This window comes from Sprattus sprattus, assembly GCF_963457725.1.
Source record: "Sprattus sprattus genome assembly, chromosome: 8".
NCBI classification, from domain to species: Eukaryota; Metazoa; Chordata; class Actinopteri; order Clupeiformes; family Clupeidae; genus Sprattus; species Sprattus sprattus.
In genome coordinates, this window is record NC_137927.1 from 24,538,392 (window position 1) to 24,556,818 (window position 18,427).

Genomic DNA, 18,427 nt, shown 5'->3' on the forward strand with positions numbered 1-18,427 from the left:
GTTGTTGGGCAACAAGGAAAAAAAATTACTTCTGCCAAATTCTTATCACAACATTCTCAGTGATCATGGATCCCATATCCCTTTCAAAAGTTCAGTCAATTTTTGTAGTAGTAAATAGAAGGCTCATCATAGATATACAGCATCACAATACATGGGTCTCTCAATGGAACAATAAAACAGTTCTCCCCATTTTGGGAGTTACCATAAGTTAATTCATACTGAAAACACAAACTTGACTTTTGATCTAATAATTCAAGCACTGAAAATACAATATTGTAATTGCTTACATAGCTTTAACATCGACACTACATTTTTTTCAGAACAAAATAATCTTCACTTTTTCCCCAAATATGCATCTAAAAAAAATATTCAGTGTATGTTTACACAATGGATCACAGGTTGATTACGCATGCAATTAAATAATAGAATAGGATCTAGCAGGTCAAGCCATGCATTTCCTCCTTATAGCAGAAAATCGTATCCTAGCTTTATTAGGACGAAACGATTAGGATGAAGATTCTAAACTTAAGTCAACTTCTCTTGCCAGCACTTGCATTTTTATATATATTAGTTATTGAATTAGGGATGTTTTGTCAGTCTATTGCGCATATTGTGCATCAGATTGCAGTTCTCACATTTCATATATAAATCAATTGAATAGCAAGCAGTAACAAATCTACTGTAGTTTGACTGGTGATGGAATGTCAGGACTCCGCTCCATTATTGCAACCCAGGTCTCCGTCGAATGATGCTAAATCATGGTCATCCATGGATGACTTCTAATCTGAATGACCCTGTTGCACCCAGTGAGTCATTTGGCAACAATTTGCCTGCAATCTAAACAGTACTGACTAGAGTATAACTTCAAGAAACTTCCCCAAAATGTGATTATTGCATTCATTTCTTTACTTAAATTCACAAGATGGACATTCTAGCTAGTTCTGCTAATAGAAACGGTACATTTCCCACCGGTAAATTAAAACATGGACTGCTAGCCCTCCAACCTTGAGGTTAGGGTTTCTTTTAATCCAGTTTCACATTCATAAAGATATTTTTAACCGCCATCTCACACTGGATCCAAAGTTGCAGTTCCAGACTAAAACAAAAAAAAAATGCCATTCAACATAAAGCAATTAAGGAAAACCTATTGCACCAGTAACCTATGTCAAACTGAATAAATGATCTCATTACACACACACACACACAAGCTCAAATGGAAAAGACCACTAGATATTACCTTGAACAGATCATTTAATTTCACACAAAAAATGCATAAATATACATTGCACAAAAGTACAAAAATACTTGTACTTATTTTGTTCAAATATACTCTTAGACATCAATAATTTGGCAAGCCAAGATTGTCCTACAGGGGTTGCAATAATGGTGACTCGTCAACTTTTATGCTCTACATATTGTCTCCTTTTTTGCAAAGGTGATGCTGAACTCATATAAACAAAAACAAAACAAAACAGAAAAGAAAATATCAAGGCATGCAAAACATCTTTTCCAGGAAAAGAAAATACCCAATACGTTTTAACACCACCTTGCATATATTACAAGTCATTTTTTTTTTTTTTTTTTTTTTTAACAGGAGCAAGACTAAAGATACAGAACATAGAGGGCAAATGAAAACAAAAGAAAAGAAATAATGGACAAAAGGCCATGGCAATGAGGCAACTGACTGTACTGTAAAACAAACACACGACCATATATTCTACATCATGCCAATATATTGAACATGCACTACGGCTGCCTCAGTGCCCCACAAAGCCCAGTCCCTCCCTATGAAAAAAAGCAGCTTCGTCACTTCATTAATTTCTATTTCCTCTTCAGAACACCCCCTCCCCTAAAGGATTTTCTAAGTGCTATGTCTGTACCGTTACAGCCACCACACAGCATCAGAATGTGATTGAAAGAGATTACTTCAAACTCCATCTGGCTGTTTCCAAATGAAACATCGTCTGCAATGTAAATTATCCATTAAATAAACCTGATTAAATTAACAAAGGGCTCTACACATCTCACTCCAGTGGGACCCTGACCCTGGTGTGAAGTGTCTGCAGAGAGAGGGAGACAAGAAAACGCACAAACCGTACTTTTAAGAAAATTACATTTGCATGAGTGCTCAGCCTTGCCTGGTACAGCATGTGTAAAATGCAATACAGCAACCATGTTCATGTTACAACATGCTTACAGTAGGGAAATCTTACATACAAGTAATGCTTAAATGAAATGACCAAATCTGGGAAGTTGTAGCAAAAAAAAAAAAAAAAAATGCATCAACCATAAAATTAGCAGCCTAGGATAATTCTGAACCTTTCAAACATAAAAAATAATTCACAATGCCCAGTCACTTACAAATGATTTAACAGAACTGACGTGACTTCCACCCTGGCTGGGAGGCCTCTGATGGAGAGGGATACCAGCGCATCTGAGGGAGAAATGGGACAAAGTGACAGTCAAATGTGGGAAGACTTAAAAACATTTGACAGTAACATTTAAGGAGTATTTCTTGATTATTAACATTTTGCTGATGCCACATTCATGTTCCATTTTCAAAAGCGTATCTCTTAGCAGCTGTATCAGTATATCAAACTGGCCATGTGTTATAAATGCTGATCGTTTGTGACAAATAGACTAGTAGGATGGATTCATCAAGTCATACATTATTGTAAATCCCCTCACTCTTCATTGTACTGTCCAACATACAGGCTTTTCACCATGATTGTGGTTCTGACTGGTGTGTAATGGTACTTTATGCAAGCCAACCTGAGGAGCTAACCAGTGTAAGGTCAAGAGACTGGCAGGTGGAAACACCACCCATTTCTGGGTTGCATCAATTCAGGGTCATGGAGAATTGTTTCACAGACCACACAATGCCCAAATAGCCCAATAACATAAGGTGGCCCAACTGTACAACAGGTTCAGGAGCTTCTTCTGGTACCCCTTCAAATAAAGTAATGACTAAAGTAAACATGTGACCATCACCACATCTGCCAGGACATCAAAATGTTTTCATTTGTTTTTTTACAAAATGTTTTACCTTTATGGTAACAAGGCTAGCTGACCTTTTACAGTACTGAGCCCGAAGCACCTGCACTTTCAACGCACACACGACTTGCATGTTTACATAATGAACATTCTGTGAAGTATGATCAATTGATCACACATGCTCCAAGAACCATTTTTTGACAATAAGGTCACCCAGACCGCCATTTTAAACAAATGTTTTCAGAATGCTGACGCACCTGCAGTAAAGACATGCTGAAAGAAAGAGTTAGTGCCCATCAATACTGCTCATGGCTCATCAAATTCCTCAGAAAACAGACTTTCATATGAGCACACTGATCTGGTCTACATGAGGGTGCACAGTGAAGTCATTCACAGTGTTCTCGTCACATCTCTCATCACACTCCAATTAAAAGGTCCTGGTATACAGGTTCTACGGAGAGGATGCAGTATTCGGACGGAGATCCTGGGAATTTTGAAAATAAGTTGGCACTTCAAGACTAGACCTGAATGACTTGACAGTTTCTATCAGTATTCAAGTCATACTTAACAATTTCTGCTATGTCTGGAACTCAAAGGAGTGAAAAACCCAATTTATACAATTTTCCTGGCTTCAAATGTTCTAGCTCATTCTAGCATGTTTAATGTCAAGTTTGCTTTAGACCAATTCCTTCAAAGTTGAGGTGACCCATTTCACCAATACTTGACCTTACATGTAAAACAAACAAAGCAATCAGTTTCAATGGAAACTATCCCTGAAGAACATATAAAAAAGGCAAAGATACTGAGTGAATGTCTGCACTTGATGCCAGCTAAAAATCTGAACCTCTCCAAACATCTTCAAAAGCAAAACAGCCTTTAGTCCACCGATAGGCATTCTTTGGATGTTGAGTTATTATGTCTATCTACCCACCATTCTTGTGTCAAAATGTTCCCCTAATGGGAATTTCTCTTTTTCAAATTAATTTGTGCAAGTCAACTTTACGCAAAAGCAAACAACCCATCAAACACAATATGTATGGCATAGGTCTAGAATTCCTCCCCCCTAGTTTCCTGAGCCAAAAGGTCTGCACTCACCTGGGCATGAAGGGCGGCGGCAGCAGCTGCAGCAGCAGGATAGGTGAAGGCTGTGTGGGGCAGACCAGGGGCCAGCTCAGTGGTGTACAGTGGGTAAGGAGACCAGGCCTCAGGTGAAGCAGGGATCAACGCTGCCCCCGTCAGGTCATCTGCAAAGGAACACCATGACCACAACCATCCAGGCAAACAGAGGAACTCAAACCACTTACACTGACAACGCATTGTCGAGAGTTGTCACTATGGTTACTTGAAAGGTAATGAACTCTTTTTGATCAGCGAAGACAGAATAAGACAAGTATAGGTGGAACATGACACTCTGGTTCAATAAATTGGCATGGCAATTGTATTGTTTAGGTGTTAAAAATATCCAGTGTGTCATTTGCTAAACCCAGTTCTGATGGGGCAACTATTGAAATGGATAATTTGATCTTAGTCGTTACAGGGCTCAGAATCTGGCCCATCAATTTGACCTTTTTCCATTAGCTCTGCAAGGGTAACAGCTAAAGGACAGCTAGTTCCATTCCCCGTCCAAGTGATAACTTTAACGTTTCACCACTGAACTTTGACAATAAAAACACATTGGGTCTCAAGAGCCCTGGCCAGCACACTTATTACAAGAGGTACTGTGCTGATCAACCTCCCAACCGGGAGAAGCTTGAATGACTTGACAAAACTGCAGCTTGCCCTGGACAGTTGTTTGTTTCTGTGAAAGAGTGACACTTATAGTTTTACAAAGCAAAAGGGCCCTCTGCTCTATAGGCATGCATGTGAGTGATTAGTTTGGTGGTGTGGAGAGTCACGTTTGACGCCCATCTCCCTGTCCGAGGGCGCGGTCACTGTTGTCAGTGCGGTGCAAGTGCTAGCTCTATGCGTGGCTGGAAAAGAACTTACATGGGTCCCGTGCTATGAAGTGTGCTCCTAGAGCAGGGTGGATATTTGTGGGGTTCGGTGTGGCCATCAGTTTACTCTTAGCCATCTTCGTGTTGGCTTTAGCAAACTCTAACCGTAGGGTCTGTGGACTTTCTGGGTCAAAACGTATCCCCTGAGAACAAAAGGGGGATACAATGAGGGCGGACGGACCCCAATGTGCAGTGTGCCTGAGCTTGTGTTCACATGCAGGTGGATGGTACTGCTTGATATTAAGTGATGTGTTTGCAGAAGAGAACTACTTGGAAAATGTGTACAGTGTACTAGTTCTAGTGTTGAGATGAAGCTACAATATATATCTGCAAAAGAACAGGTGCGCATCTACAGAATAAAATAGGCCTCCCAACATTAGTTGGACTTTATAAAACTGGCCTTGGATTTCATCTGTAAAATCAGAAGGAGCCCCACCAAGCTTATAAGAGTGAAGCAGGACCATGAAAGAAATTATAGTGTTCAAATTACAAGTGTATTACAAAGCTAAAGCAAATTTGAAGGGGACCATCCCTCTGTGAATCATCTAAAAAGCAGACAGTTCAATAATTCAGAGCTTCAGTTACAGTTGACTGAGTGCTTACGTTTAATGCATTTTTTGCCGCTTCAGCGCCAGACCGACTGTCAAAGGTAACAAACCCAACAGGCTGGAAAAGGGTAGAGAAGACGTTCACGATCTGTCTTGGTACATCATTGATCAATGGCAGGATACAACTCAATACATCCACGTTAAAAACAGACAATTTCATATGTATGCTTCACCTGCATGAAAATTACTCAATTGATCATATACCTAACCTTCAGGTAAAGTGAAAACGTTTTTTTTTTTTTTAAATGTAAATAAAATATATAAAAACTTTATTGTTGGCAATCTATAATTTAGCTTCCATAAATGTATGGTGAAAACTTTAAATAAATATTTATTGAACAAACATGTTGGCAATTTCAGAAACCTGGACTAGTTTTACAATCAAATGACTTGCATGCTTCAAGCCAATCACAGGGACAAGTGGATGTCAACAGTGATGTGCCAGTTTGAGGGAAAAGGGTTAAAATACTGTAATTCCAAGCAATAACCAGCAGCAACATCTCACCTGCTTTGATGTTAATTTAATCAGTGAACCTTCATAACCCTGAAAAGGAAAATAAATCCAATTAACAGCCATGAAGTCACATGCTTGGTGAGGTAGGAATTCCACTGCTCCTCCCCACATGAAGCGGACTACTAATATGGTCCTTGCCCAGCCTCAGCCACAAACAGTGGGGGGGAGAAAAAAAAGTAACTCCAATTGTTTTCACAAGCCTGGTTAAACAACCAAAAGAGGTAGTGAATGGTTTGTTGGTTGGAGCATAAAGGATACAGCACTTACAAAATAGAATTATATAGAACAAAGCATTCTTAATACAAGAGATGGGGCAGTCTAACCTTAAATGGTCTGAACAGCAGATACAGTTCACGAGGTTTGATATCTGTTGGGAGGCCACTCACAAACAGAGTGCGCACCTAGGGAATGGAAAAGAAATTCAACCAAAGTTAATTTGTTGTTTGAATCTGAAAAAGTAAAGAATAATCTTATGGACAACACTACCAGCACCTCAGGCGCACACACACACACACACACACACCCCCCTTTAAACCTGTTCCACCCCAAACACACCCCTCATGCATCACTAAGGAGCATGTTGAGCCTGTGATCACCCAATTAGCGACTTTTTACAAGAAATGATGAATGTCTGGGAAATTGAAATCCTGTCAGGCCCTTAAGACGTGATCATGAATGTCCATTTGACTGGATTAGCCACAGCTCCTGTAGCTCTGAGGGAGGGCCTTATCAGCAGTGGTCTGCCAGCAGAACAGTGGAGGACAGTCATGCACAGCATGACCACATTTCCTTCCCTTAACCCGTTGCTTCAAAACCAACTGGGCACTATGGCACACGGCAACATTAAGTGGCAACAGCTTCAACCCACACCAAATCAGTTTTCAGCGACACCACAACAGAAAAAATAAATAAATAAATAAACCTTCCCTGTTCCTACGCAGTCTTTAAAAATAATGTTCTCCACAACACGGTGTTGAGCTTGTTCGCATTTACACCACTTTACACATGAAATGGCAACATATCAGTACAATGGATCAAGGACTATATGCTCAGGGATTCAATTTCATTTATAAAGGCATGTCCATATTGCTCGTCATCTGAGGATCAAGACAAGTTGACGTAATCAGTCAAGGTCATGAGTTCTAATGCTTCAAACAGCAACACACAGCAAGCGCTCTACAGATCTAGGTAGTCATAGCATGCCATTAAGACAAACATTTGGTTTGTGGAAATGCTCAGGTACTCAATCAAAATATTTGAAATGGTACTTTAAATCACAGAATCAGTCTGTCCAAGTCCCTGATACAGCTTGGTGAACCAGTCACTCAAAATGGGTCGTGTGAAAAACACTGCCTTTATTAGGCCAAATGGACACCAAATAAACAATTCTGCCAGATATTCCCTGACCTTCTGTAAGATCCTAATAAAACCTCTTAAATGTAATTAAAATGAACACAGAAAATGATTAGACATATGAAACCGTTAGGAGCTAGGGAAAACGCATGGCTGAATCCAGTGTGCTGGGTTATTGTTTGGGTTGAATAGATTCTTCATGTGCAAAACAGAATGCACCAACAGCCTAGGTGTCAGCTTTTGGCTATCAAGGATTTTTTTACCCCGAAAAAAAAAAAGATTTGGTTAAGGTGGCCAGAGGGAAAATGCAGGTATATGGTCAGGTTTTACCTGTGAAAATTACCCAAAGATTACTTCCGATTGTTATTGAAAACTTTCAAATCTTCTTATGAACTTAAGGTCTCAAGATAATACCTTGCTCAGTATTAAGCGGCTAATCTTGGATTTGAAATCCAGTCAGTGACAACTTTTGAAGCGTATTCAACTGAAAACTAAGTGAATAAGCTTGCCTTGTTATTGTTTGACCACCGCTTTTTCTTATAAAAACAGGAAAAAAAAAAAAAAAGTGTCATATTCGACTAATTATTGCATCTTAGGGAATCTATGCGGCCAACAACAATAACAACGAATGACCCAACACTATTGAAACCTGAGCATGTATTTATAACAACTTAAGGTCAATTTGAAAAGTACGGCAATCTGAAATGAAGTAGCCATTCACGCCTCCCACTTGGTAATTATAAGCATTTTCAATCAAATTATCATTGGAAGAGCGCGCCGTCTTTGATGAGTGGTTTGGCTGAGGAATTAAAGGCTTTCAGAGGATCACCACTGCTGATTGTCAATGTATACCTCCCAGTAACAGTAGGAAAAAAAGAAAACATCGGATTTGTGTCAAACACAAAATGTATCGTACTTTTCCAAATTGTTTGCCACACAAGACAAAGCCACTGACCATAAGCAGACAGTAACTTAACACATTTATACAGCAATTGTCCACGGAGTTGAAATAGCTATAACTTTCAGTTTACTCTAGTTTTCTAATTACGACAATTCGTTAAATATTCCCTTACCTCCTCTTCCAGTGATACGTTGTTTGTTTCGGTGTCAGACTTGAGACTCATGGTGTGACTTAATTCTTTTACACTACGGGGAGAAAAGTTCTGTTCCTCGTTGAAGCAGTTTCCTGCGCGTCGTTAGCTAGCAGTTTCTTCTGGTGTTCGAAAAAAAGTGCCCAAGTGAAGTTGCGATAAAGGCGAATATATCCCAAAAATACTTGGAAAAATAGAAAAGCTAAACTACGGTGGCAGAGTGGAAAGAAAGGTGGAAAGGTGCACTGTGAAGGTGAGAGAAGTGAGAAGTGGTGGCTGTGTATCCCTCCCGCTTACATGTATCCTGCTTTAGTAAATTCTGAAGCCAAGTGTTTAACTTGTTCAGAGGGGAGGTCTGTATCAGAGTTACCCTCTCCACCAATTAGGTCATCAACTAATTTAAAGGCCCAAAGAACTGTGTGGCAATCAGGCAGGAGATAGACCTCAGCTGGTGCAAAACCCAACCTCTCTATTATCGCACCATCGCTTTTTGGGGAGGAGCGAGTCTCCTTTCCCACTTTTTCACCTTTTAGTCGTTTTGGTCGCGCATGCTATAGGGTCCTACAAACGTATGGCCTCAGTTTTGATAGAACATTTAAATTCATTTTCTGATTAAATGGATGTAAGAGTACACTTGATGTCCAGTTTAACGATCCAAATCCTATGTAGGTATTATAATACAAATTATTATAGGCGAAGTATCTTTTGTGGTGTACTGGTATATCTATGTATGTTTTTGTTTACAATAACTCATTACTATATAACAGACATGGATTTGAAACACTGTAAATATCAGTAAGCCAAAACAGTAACCCATAACATAATCTTTCCGTAGTATAGCAATGCAATGTAAACATAGTCTTATGGAAATAATTTAATAATGATATGTGATCTTTATAATTATGCAAAGGGTGTTAGCTGCTAAATCGTCAGAATGATTGTCTGTAATGTGGATTATTTACATCACCCAATTAAAGCCAGTGTTCTTTTCACATTCTATTGCGCAGATTCTAACCTTTTTACTGCAACAACAACATAGAGGAGGGGAATCCCTAATACCACATATGAATAAAAGAGGCGATGTAAGGTACCCCTGAAAGAAATAACATTTGAATGTGTGTGAACATGTGTGTACACAGACACTTGTCTCTCTGTGTTTATCTATAGGCTGGTGTGTGTGAGAGTGTGTTTGTGCATTCATCTTGTAACTTCCATGGAAGGCGAGCTTCCTGACTTTGTGTTGGAGTACAATAAAGCAGCCTCTCAGCACAGGAGTAGAAAGGTCTGGAAATATTTAGCGCTTGAAGCAACTGACTAAATATTGTTTTGTACAATCCATCCAAAATTAGCCTTATTCTATTTGTAATTTCAAAGGATCTAGAGATACAAAGAACTAATGAAAATGACACCACTGGCCACATTGCACATTACACTGAACATGGTAATATCCCCAGCACATTAGATCAACATGTAGTTGGGAACAAAAGGTAATGGCACATTGATTTTGTCCTAGTAATGCCAGTTAATGTAAGAAATGTGTACGTATGGTGTGTTGTAAAAACAATATTATTAAAACTATGTTTAATACTAGGAGTAATGCTTATTGTGTTATCTCATTCTCAGAGGTTTATAAATAACATGCCTCTATTAACACCTACCCCAGTCATCTTACCCCAGGACAAGAACCAGTGACAGGCCCTCACAGAATGATAAGTGCCCAGATTAAGGCATTCTTATCATGTGTCTGTCACTCAGAAAGCCAAACACTACAATGAACCACAGCTGACCTGATGCCAACTGCCATGGTACTTTACATGGCATGTTAAAGATGGTTAAACCCGGCCTACACCAAACAATTAATATATTTGTTTTGAATGTATATCTCTTACTGAAGAAACTATCAACTCTCAATTATTTTTAAATGGAACTGTAGTGCCTTCTTTGTCTTTCTGACAACGTTTTCAATATGTTGGAAGCTATTCAGCTACCATATTTGTTTGTAAGGGTCATACAGTATTTACTATTATTTAGCATTTGTCATTTTAAAGACAGATAGGGAATTCTTGCCTTGATAATACATTATAATGTAAATGAGCCAAAGACAGATGGGAAAGTGACAGAGGCTCCCCCATATGTATGCATGCATGAACAATCTATGTGAACGGGCAAGGTATGATTACACTCTTAATGCAAATAAACCAATGATGTTGTCCATATGAGAGGCCACACATGTGTATGTGGTGATTATAAGATTACCATTTATTAAAAGACTATGAATTAAAAGACTATTTTGTTTGATTAGCAGTAACAAACCTAGACATAGAACAGTGTGTTCATCTATATTTAAACGTGTTATTATTTATATTAGAGATTACTTACATCACTATACTTAATCACTATTAAATGTGGCATCTTTTATGAATAACCCTGGGGCAATTCTTAAGTTTAGCTATTGATTTGGGCACAAATGTTATAACTGTTTTCTGCAAATATGGACCATTTATAGTCCAGCACAAAACAAAGGCCCTCTCATCCAGTAAATCATGAGAAAGGCATTCCTCTGCGTAGTTAATTAGACTGCAGCCACATCATGGAAAATGGGAGGTTACCAAAACTAAATAGCTGAAAGCATGTCCATACACTCAGGCATTACATGAGGTCCAGGCCAGAGAGGCCTGCGAGAGACAGCGACCATATAAGGATTAGACTGTCACTGAAGTGTTTATCTGAAGTTCTAGCGAGGCCAGGAGATTAGGGCTCGCTGCTTGAACAGAGCGAGAGCGAGCTATAGCTGAAGTACACAGGTGTACAGATGTCACAGAGAGTCGAGAGATTGAGCAGAGGCCAAACTGCAGTAAATTCTTGATTTTTATGGTTGCAAGATGCATTACATCAACTTTGTTTTGTCAGGGTATCACTTCCCAGAGGAATGAGTTGGATCTAAGGAGATAAAGTACAGAGGCCGAAGGTGGAAACTATCTATGTATTCATAGCGTTTCCTCTCCTGTGTCTCTTGAGTGTTCATGTGTCCTTCACAAGTCCAACAACAGCGATTCATGATGTTTGCTTGCAGTCAAATCTGTGTCAGTGAACAATGGCTCTGTTTGTGGCATTCAATGAATATGTGTCACAGATTGGGATGAAACAACCATGAACAGACTCAGAAGTGCATACAGGAAGAGTTTGCTTAAAACCTTTATAACCCCACCTTGAAATAATGTTTGTGAGCTAGGTTTTAGCTACTAGCTCTCCAAAAATGTAGCATGTCTAAAGAGCTGATCCTTTGCTGTAGAAGGCTAAGACTGCCATGCAGGCTATAATGTTAAATGTACTTACTGCAGACAACAGACATGCTTCACAACACAGATTGTTTTTATTTCATTAGACATCCTCAAAACGAGTTTAAGACTCAAGCAAAAACAGAAATGTATTGTAAATGAGTTTCCACACAGACAGATAGATGTATGTCCTGACTGGCCTTAACCATTTGACAGTGAATTCTGATTGGAAAGTGAGGTTTCCATACCCGTCTGAAACTGATTCCGATGGATGATACTGCCCATCCTGAGAGAGAGAGGAGCTGCAAGGTGAGATGAAGATTGGCTTTTAGCAGCCCTCCAAGGAGCTCCGATCGCACCACCCCCCTCTTCCACACTGTCGATTCTTCAGCTTCATTACTTCTGCACAAGCTGAAAAAATACTTTCTTTGCATGTTCAGCCGCTGCTAGGTAAGGAAATATAAAAATGGAGGACTTATTCTGAAGAACTTCATTGCCACAGACACAATGAGCAGATCAAAGACGATGAATAGCGAGCACTGCTAATAAATTAACTGGGAATAGGATGGTCATTGTTTATTTTGTTACTTTTATAACCCATGAATGCTTTCCAACTGTATATTTTCCTTATGACAAGATCTTTAAATCTTTGTTTCTTCATCCTCTTTTTGCTGTTAATATAGACATGTTAGTGTGATTCCTCATCACACCTTGTCCTAGTCTAAATGAAACAGTCAATGACAATTACTTTTTCTTAAATTTTATTTTTACTTAAAACAAATATTTCAACCTTCACAAGAATGTGGTTGAATTTACTACTGCCTTAAATGTGTATGGAAAAACAAAAACAGTGACATTGATTTCCATTATTATTTTCTCTGAAACAAGCCATCAAACATCAGTATCTGAAAATAAAATCATCACTGAAGTCACTGAAATATCTGTAGATATTTTGAGACTGAAAGAGAAGCCATTGCACATTTAATATAAATCCGAGAAGAAGCAAGCGAGTTCCACTAGAGACATCATGGCCAAAGATAGTGGTGAGATGCTGCAATCCAATGATTTATTTACACTCCTCTCCTTCCGCATTTAATGGAGGGATGAAAAAAACCACAAAAGCTGGCTGACATGAGCAAAAAGAAAAAAACCTGTCCAAAAAGGGATGCTAGAGATAGATAGCTATTAAACATAGAAAAGGGAGGTACATCCACTGAACTAAACCCAGTCAAATTATAGACCCTCAATTGCTACTGACAACCAATGAAAGCAGAGCAGTCATAATCGGATAATTCTTCTTCTTTACCCATTAATAACTCTGTAATCATTTGTATCAGTTTTGTTTTTACTGTGTCTAAGCCTCACGCCTGGTGCAGCAACTGTGACACAAAGCCCAAGCCTACCAGTCCGCGGCCCCTGATGAGCTTCATGTTTTATTATAGAGAAAAAGCGGCCCCATTGTCCCAGAAGCCACCTCGTAGTGCACTCCTCCTCCTCGCGCCTCACTGCAACTGTCCCATCGAGTTAGCGTCTCCTGCCGCCAAAGCACTTAGCTGCTGCTCCCAGTGCCCTCTGTGGCGCAGCGAAACTCCGCTCGGAAAGTCCAAGAAAACTTTCAAGAGCGCAGCCCCCTACAAACAAGGGCAGCTTCCGTTTTTGCATGTGTGTGTTTGTGTGTGAGGGTAAACACTTCCTGGTCTGCGCCATGAAGGAGCACTTGAGTGACGGCGTGTATTGCGAGTGGTGCTTATTAGGGAATTATACGTTGTGCGAAGCTTGGATTTAAATGGTAGTTTTGAGGGGGCAGCAGTGTGTCATTGTTCAGGGGAGAGAGAGGTGACATGCCAACCCACTGAGTGGATGGAGTGCTTGCGTGGATCTGTGGCACAAGCTGCTGGTAGTGTCAGGATAATTCATGCACAGACACAAGTGCAGCACTATATACTGTATATACCCAGAGAAGAACTCTCCAGATCTCTATGAGGCATGTGCTGTGTGGCCCCTGGCTGTGCATACCCTGTGTAAGACAAGCTGCCTCCATTAGGTGTTACCATTGCTTCAGTTCCTGTTTTCCACTTAAAGACAATCACACGTGAGCATGCATGCAGGCAAGCAAACACTCTCAGGCAGCACACCCGCCCACCTCACGCACACAAATAAACACGCGCCGGTAACCCAATCTCTGGGCTCCAACATCTGCATGATCCTCAGCTGGGGCTCTTGCCCCCCCATCATTGAGGTGCCGCTCCTTCTCAGCCGCTGCCCCCCCCCATCCCCCCATTCATGGCCAGGGAAACACAAACACTCACAAACGCCAGAGTCACCAGAGTTCATTGCTTTAGTCCCAGGGACAGAAATCCAGTGCAAACAAAGGCAATTGCCAGAGATAGACCGTGTTTATTGTTTGGTGGGAGCAAACATAACAAACACTAGCTGAAATATGATGAGCAAGGCTTGCAGCAATGCCACCTTTTCTGCTCTATGTCCTAGTTCTATCATCTGAAGTTTTGCAAAGGGTCTTTCCAGCATATGGACAAATTTAAAACGTTTATCAAAGTATTCCGTATGATGTCCGTAGTACTGAAGAAGACACTGCGTTGTACAAGTGCGGAGTGCAGCTGCCAAGACCACAGAAGTTGAGTATTTGAGTATTTTTTCCCACTTTCACAAGTTACATTCCACAAGCCTAACACAGACGTAAACACTGACCCCATAAGATACACAGCACACACTTTATGGAGAGACTGGCAGATCATAACATAACCATAGTCATGTTCTTCTTCAAACATGACAGGTCACTGCAACATTGCGGCATTTTAGCTGGCTTCCGTCTAAGAATAACATAATGTAGTGAGATGTAGTATGAGGGGCAAAGAAAGAAATGTTGATGTTTTGCTCTATCCATTTAATTGCACTTCTAGAGGAGAGTATTATTTCAAGGTTCCACTTGAGACGAGTTGGATGACCAGCACTTACGTTACTGTTTTTCCACTGGAAGGTCCAATACTCCCCCTAATCACTAGGAATTCCAGAGCTAGCAGTGCGTTTCACTGGATTTTCTGGGAGTGGAGGAACTCTCAAATGACGTAGGACCCTCACTAGCAAGAATTCATGATTGACTTCCATCTATATGAAAACAAAAAGGTAAAAAGAAAAATGAACACAATTCAAACCATTCCTCTCTTGCACACACATTCACACGCATACTTGTATGTCTTCTCTCAAACACACACGCACACACACACACACACACACACACACACACACACACACACACACACACACACAGACATACACCTAGGGATGTTCTGGAATGTCACCATGAACTACAAATCAAACTTGATAGAAGACAGAGAGAAAGAAGCTTCTTCCTCTCCTTTTCCTCAACACGCCAAAGTGGCCAACTTCCTGTTTGAGTCTGGACAGCCGACTTGAAAGGTTATGCTATTAAATCAAAAGGGCAACAAATTCCCAGGAAGAAGGGCTTGGATCAGATAAACTGGGCTGCCAGTTTCTCAGGAAGGGACACACACACACACGTGGGAGAAAATGAAGGAGGAAGGAAGAGGAGAGGCAATTACTCTCAAAAATATGCAATCAAATTGCTTGGAGAACCTTTTTTTTCCCTGTGTTTTAATTTCAGTCTCAAACCAAGATGGAGTAAACAGGTTTGTTAAATACATCTCAGCTAAGTATATTAAATGAACATATAAAATATTTAAACAGTGTAAGAGAATGCTTATGCAAACATTGGATAACTCTTTCAGGAAGATTTCTGTATAACAAATATCCATGTATCCATTTACTATGAGAGCAGTCAATAGATATACAATGTCAGCACTTGTGTTGTGTTTCTATTGTGTGATTAAAAGACAAATCCCTTCCATCTCCACCAGTTACTTTCCATGGTAAAAAAGTAGGGTTTTTGTTTGGCTTTGTCGCAACAGCAAACCTCCAGGGAGTGCGAAGGCTCCAATCTAATCTCAGAGCTATCCATTGGTGGTCAGACCATATATGGAGGTAGGCATTTTTGGCTGTTGTGGATTACAGTTAACGCTGTAAATAAGATATGAACTGTTCATCTAAAAATGATTAATTAATACCAGGTTCATTTTTAAAGAGTAGTCAGATTTTTCTTTTAGTTTTGATGCATATGAAAGGTCAAACCATCTTCCTCTGTGTACACACAAAACCCTCTGGCATAAATACAATTTACTTGAAGACCAAGAATTCCTCTACTGCATGTCCATGCTTATGATCTTGACCTCTACTAAGAGGACTTTCACATCGCTAAATAATATTTTGCTTCTGGTAACCTTGTGAATTTTATGGGTAGCACAACTTCAAAGACATCCCATCACATCTGCTGAACACTGTTTGGTGCTCTTGCAAATCTTAAGCTATTAAGGACATTCCTTTTCATGACCTCATCTCAGCATAAATCAAGAGGATTGAAGACAAGGATATTAAACGTCTGATTTATTTTGCCTTTTCAGGTACTCAGATAACAGACTATTTGACTTACAGGCTACAGAGCTAACGCAGTGGCTAGGGCGAGGACAGCAAGTGGACAAATCTCCCATAGCCACATATATTGCCAAATGTGGGGGTCTGTGTGTGTGTGTGTGTGAGTGTGTGTGTGTGTGTGTGTGTGTGTGTGTGTGTGTGTGTGTGTGTGTGTGTGTGTGTGTGTGTGTGTGTGTGTGTGTGTGTGTGTGTCTACACTAATTGAACCGTTATTTTGAGAAACCATTCACCTGGCCATGGATTTCAACAAACTTCAAACTACAAATCTCAAATGTGTATTTATGTGATCTAGAAAGAAGAATCACATAGTCGAGAGAGTCTACTTTTTACCAGTGCTAAGAACCTCAGTGACGTCAATGATGTATATTCCCAAAGTGTGTCCTCTTTTCTTTTTAATGATATAAAAAAGCAAATGGTTTCTGAATGTGGCACTCTAGACCATTCAACACAGCGCAGCGCTGTAAAATCAGCAAGCAGAAATAATGTTATTAAATATTGAACGTATGTTGAGAGGCCATCTCTGAGGTGCTCGAGATTTCTGGAGCCCAAACAAAGGAAGGCAGATTGCAAACTAAGACATGTAGAGAAACTATAGCTAACCAGCAACGCACCAGTCACTGCAGCCATTTTGATTTAGAGGAACGATAGCATATTAAATAAAGGAAAATAAATGTTTTCAACTAATATGCTGTAAAGGGTGAAGACAGGGTGATTTCTGTTTTAAAAGCAAATAATATTGTCTCTCCATTAGCATAATAGCAATTAATATAAATTTGGTGAAGATCTTAGCAAGCTCTCTCTAAAAAAAGATCAGGAGGCAGCTCAGAGACTCAACTGAAACTCTTATATATGAGAAAAACTGTAGTAACACTTAACATTTCACAAGAGTTAAAGGTTCATAAGTTCAGTTGAGAATAAGGGTGAACTGTAACACAAAGCAGCCCAGCTTCAGTTTGTAGTGTAAACTGTATGGCACATATTTGTGGTATGCATAAAATCTTATCATACACTTTAGCAGGGTTACATTGTTATCAGAATGAATGAGGCAGACCCAGTGAGGATGGGGGAGGAAGTGGAAGGGGTGGGGGCAGGGCAGGGCTGGGGCTTACCAGCTGCATGCGGCGTATAAACTATTAGAGTGAGGCTGTCGCAGCTCCTTCCACAAGACAAAAATAAATATGACAGCAGAAAAGTCCCAACCATTAAAAACAGGATGATGTATCCCAAACACACACAAACATGGATGCACACAGGCACTGACACACACACACCTACGCACAAACACACACATGGCAGTTTAGAGGAAAAGAACCTTCCCTTTGAGGCACTCTGCCGCTCTATTACATTAGAAAGCACATTTTTGTCTGTTGTTTCAATAGTAAGCCTCAGAGCCGAACAGGTGGACTTGTGGGGAAGGCACAGTTAAAGTCAAGGGGAGTGGGAGCAGAACATTCCGGAGTCAAAGCAAAGTGTAATACCCGGGGGATGCGGTGGGGCAGGAGCGGCACACAGCTGTCTATCATCTCCAGTCAGTTCCAGTGCGGCTGAGAGGCTACTTAGCTGGATGAATATTTTATGGCGGCCCTCCCCTCGCGTGGGCCTGTCGTTTCCCCTTTCTCTCTACAACTGCGCCCTGCTCTCATGTGCTCTTATGAGCGCACCAAACTTTGCATTATTCAGATGCCTCACGCTGTGAGTCGCTCCCCTCATCTGGAAGAATATTGCAAAACCCCAAGTCTCCAGGATCGTTCTTTTTTTTTTTTTTTTTTTTTTTTGAGGGGGCGGAGGACCAAAAGGAGGCCAAGATGGATGTCAGCCAGAAACGAGGTCTCTCAAAATCTCAATTTGTTAATTTTTGTAGACGTCTCACTTGTTTGAGATCTTCATTCTGAGCCTGACTAACACACATGAGTAGAACGGTGTTTCCTGGAATTTCAACTGTGAAAAAAAGTTTCCTTTGATTTTGATAACCTTTCCAAGTTAGGAGCTGGATGTTATACATAGTTCTAAAACTATTTCCAGGAGTAGATATGGTTACATTCTTTCCCAGGCAAACAATAGCCAAACA

At 40.2% G+C, this 18,427-nt stretch overlaps 1 protein-coding gene across 2 annotated transcripts; it reads right to left on the reverse strand.

Annotated features, from left to right (window-relative positions):
- Positions 1-939: 939 nt before the first annotated feature.
- rbpms2b (RNA binding protein, mRNA processing factor 2b) lies at positions 940-8,743 on the reverse strand. 2 transcript variants are annotated; one of them, XM_080843446.1, is made up of 8 exons: positions 8,537-8,743; positions 6,434-6,511; positions 6,102-6,140; positions 5,592-5,654; positions 4,981-5,131; positions 4,090-4,238; positions 2,362-2,434; positions 940-2,060 (listed from the first exon to the last, which is right to left on the reverse strand). In XM_080843446.1, exons 1-7 carry the CDS (start codon positions 8,585-8,587, stop codon positions 2,369-2,371), a joined length of 597 nt encoding a protein of 198 aa, XP_080699572.1. In that variant the 5' UTR covers positions 8,588-8,743; the 3' UTR covers positions 940-2,060; positions 2,362-2,368. The 2 variants fall into 2 exon arrangements, with proteins under 2 accessions (XP_080699572.1, XP_080699571.1); XM_080843445.1 differs by having other exon boundaries at positions 5,592-5,684.
- Positions 8,744-18,427: the final 9,684 nt, after the last annotated feature.